Raw genomic sequence first — 3,783 nt, forward strand, 5'->3', positions numbered from 1 at the left:
ACCGTCAAGTTCTTCCATCATCACTTTGACGTCGGCTGCCTCCTTTTGGAATTCTCCAATTAATTTGTAGAGTGAGGGGTGGCTTTTCCCTACTATTGTCTGGAACCTGTTGTGCCATGCCTCAGTGGCATTATTTGTACGTGGCTGATTTTCCACAGCTGCTATGTAGTGATTCCAGAGGGCTGGAGGGTAACGCGGAGGAACCGTTCGTCGAGTTCTTCTGTTCCGATGTCCGATGACGTATGTTTTTTCGAAGTAGTCCCCGAAGTCAGCCATCCTTACGGGGAGGTTGTCGATCACCACTTCACAGGCTTCCTTGACATCATCTACCGGAACAAAAGCCAAGCCGACCACTTCTCTGAAGGCATTTCGTATCGAGTCATCCTCTGGGTTGCGGTGGGCAACCTGCAGACCACCTTCTTGTAGATGCCTCCACGCAGCTTGGCGCAAATGAAATAAGCATAGCCTTATCTCTGCGTCACTGAAGATGGTCTTGGTGGCGTTGATGATGCCCACTTCCATGTCGGAGATAACAGTTACCGGTTTCGGCGACGCTATCCTCATGTCCCGACACTTGTCGACGACAGCCTGCAGTACGGTCCGGTAAGAGGCTTCCGATTTGTCCGGAAGAAGGGCAAATACGAAAGGAAACACTTCCCCTCCATATTCACCATGAATCGTAAACACTTGGGTAAATATATCTGGCGACGTCTCAAACGTCCCATCCAGGTTTACAATAAGAGACTGAGTGAGTCTCTTCAAAAATTGTCTAGTAGAAAATACCAAAATGCGGTTTTGAGGGGGCTCGTCATCTTCTTCGTCGTTCCAGGAGTCATATATTAGAAATTCTTTACCGTCCAATGTGTTCTTATACTTCTGGGGAATGTCGCCTATGTCGCCGATAGTCTTGGGGTTTCTTGGGTAGCTCTTACTTCGTCGCTTGTTGAATGTCCTCTTCATACTCTCACGCAGCGGGAGATGAGGCAGCACACCCGACGGGACCTGCACATAACGCAGTAACGGCAGGTTACACTGACTGCACTGTAAAAATAAATTTCGTGATTTTACGAAATTTTCTCGGTTAATTTTCTAGTACGAAAACTTCGTTTTTAACCAATTACGATACGTCGTTATTTTACGAATTGCTTCGTAAAACCCAAAGCTCTAACTAAGAAATGAAATTTGCATATATTTTGTCAAATTTTATGACATATGACCCCAAAATTATTTGCATTCGTTACGAAATATTGTTGTGATGTGAGAATGTGTGTGTTTGTGTGTGTTAGACTGGTCTGCATGAGTTGTGTTTGGCGCGCCATCTGCGGCGCGCTGGCAGCGCCCCGCGCGGCGGCCGAGAGAACCCGGTCGGCACCGGCCGACCGGCGCGCGTCGCCATGGCCCGGCTGCGCGCTGCGCACTGCGCCGCTTGCGCCGAGAGCGTCACTCTGGTGTTGGCGGTTGATGTGTACGGTCGTGTGATGATGATTGTGTCCATTGTGTCTTGTGTGCCTTGTGCTGCCCTGAGTTGGTTTTAATAAACCCTGTGCCTGTTCGAGTGTTAACCCTGCTCTTTCTCTTAGCCTCCTTACCCATTACCGCTCATTATAACAGTGGTGGCAGCGGTGGGATGCAGGGGGAGGCAGCCGTGTAGAGCAGATTTTCACCATCGTGGGCCACTTGCATGGATCCAGCTTGGTTTATGTTGGTGGCCAAGTACTCGGCCAGCACCTCGCCTTTAGGTACATCACTCTCACTCAAGGCCCACAAGTTCTTGCCGAGCAGTCCATTGGAGTGCACACTCCGCTTCCCAGATTTGACGTCCCAAGCAGAAGCAGGGCGAGGGGCCTTAAAGGGTGGTGGGGCAGAGCCGGCTGCAATGGTCTTCTTCTTCGGAATAGGATCCAAGTATTGTGAGGCTAGCTTGAGGTCCGTCAGGGTGCCAAATGCTATTGCCTTGACCGTTGTGGCGGCAACCACTGGCACAACTGAGCCTTGCTTCGGCAGGTTTGGCGCACGGTCCCACCTATGTAGGTGGGCCCACTTGCTGGCTGCGAGACTATTCGCTTCTGGTACTCCTGGACCATGATATGGGGGGTCGCCCGGCCCCATGTTCTCTTTGATGTAATCCACTACTGTCTTCTTAGCTGCGACGAATGTCTGATAGAAGGCAGCCGGTGGACTGTCGCTTACCAATCTGAGGATGATTTGAGCCACCTCAAGGGTGAGAGGCAGCTCGTAGCATATGGGTGAAGGGACCCACCCAGGCTCCACTCCCCTCAATAGCTTATTTATAGCCTCAAGAGGCTTAATGGTGAGTGGTGTCACCTCTCCCACGGGCTTGGTCCAGCTAGTAGGGCTAAGCCACCCGGCCCACACCCTATCTTGGTGAGACCGTACAAGTATGTCTGAACCAATGAGCGCCCGTAACATCCAGGGGCGGAGCATGAAGCCAAAAGCGGCTTGTAATGTGCTGGGTGTAGCAAGTCTGAAAGGATCTGATTTCTCAGGCCACACGGGAGCTTCGTTCTCAATGATGGGCCCCTCAGGGCTGTGCGGGCTGTAGCTGGGTGATTTCGGGCCTTCTTCAAGGCTGTGATGTGAGGCACTGGGTTCCGAAGAAGACCCAGAAGCAATGTTGATGACGTCAGCCTGCACGCCGGTGCCTCCAGAGGTGGATGCCTCAATTACGTCTTCCAACTTCACAGGTGTGCTCTTGGAAGTGCCGCTGCGCATCAAGGCCTCGGGGTCTGCGGCTGGTGAAACCAGGGGTGAGCTGGCCAATTGGGATTTCACTGTAGCTCTGGTGGGTCTTGGCTTGGGCAGCTCACTGGTGCCAGGTGTGGTGGGAACAGGAGTGGAGCCCCTGCCCTTCCCTGGCTTGAAGGGCGGTGCTCCCACTGCCTCAGCCGCCTCCTTACGCTGCCGTCCTTTCTCTTCTGCCAGGGCTACAGTCTCGGCATTCGCCGTGGCGAAGTCCCTAGACGGCGTCCCCATGCTGGACGGTTGTTATAAGTTTTTTCTCGCCAGAGCTGCACACAACGAACGTCTTTGGTCCACCGTACAGGAAGGGAAATCTGACGATGACAAGTGTCAATACTGACGTGATGTCGGCCCCATCAGGAAGAAGGGCCTGACACCTAAGCTGCAAAGGCCGTGGGAGCATGGCTGGGTGATCACCCACAAGATCAATGAGGTGCTTATGCGCATCCGCAAAGGGCGAAAGATGCGGTGCGTGCACACAGACAGGCTGGCGGCCGACGACAGTGCTGGCTGTCCCTCGACTGGGCCGCTCCTAGCGTTCCTGGGCAAGGTGGAGGTGTAAGTTCAAAACACCGGTTGCCTACCTCGGGAGACGCCAGGGGCCCGCCTGAACCAGTGCTGCCGCTGCCTGCCGCCTGGCCGGCTCAAGCAAGCCAGACAGCGAGGTGGGGGGGCCTGGGGGGAGCGAGGCTCACCTGCCGCGCGCGCCTCGCGCAGGGAGTGGGGCTGGGCATGCGGTCCGCACTGGTTTAGGCGGGCCCCTGGCGTCTCCCGAGGTAGGCAACCGGTGTTTTGAACTTACACCTCCACCTTGCCCAGGAACGCTAGGAGCGGCCCAGTTGAGGGACAGCCAGCACTGTCGTCGGCCGCCAGCCTGTCTGTGTGCACGCACCGCATCTTTCGCCCTTTGTGGATGCGCATAAGCACCTCATTGATCTTGTGGGTGATCACCCAGCCATGCTCCCACGGCCTTTGCAGCTTAGGCGTCAGGCCCTTCTTCCTGATGGGGTTGAAGAACCAGAC

The 3,783-nt window shown here is 54.6% G+C and overlaps 1 protein-coding gene across 1 annotated transcript in view; it reads right to left on the minus strand.

Moving 5' to 3' along the window:
* The window catches only part of LOC113215949 (uncharacterized), a 6,832-nt gene extending 5,872 nt beyond the window's left edge, over positions 1-960 (minus strand). Inside the window, exon 1 of the mRNA XM_052267589.1 lies at positions 3-960. Within this exon, the coding sequence (XP_052123549.1) occupies positions 3-960 (958 nt within the window). The remainder of the gene's footprint in view (positions 1-2) is intronic.
* Between the last annotated feature and the right edge of the window lie 2,823 nt (positions 961-3,783).

Source organism: Frankliniella occidentalis, unplaced genomic scaffold (assembly GCF_000697945.3).
Source record: "Frankliniella occidentalis isolate FOCC.00 unplaced genomic scaffold, Focc_3.1 Scaffold55, whole genome shotgun sequence".
Taxonomy (NCBI): domain Eukaryota; kingdom Metazoa; phylum Arthropoda; class Insecta; order Thysanoptera; family Thripidae; genus Frankliniella; species Frankliniella occidentalis.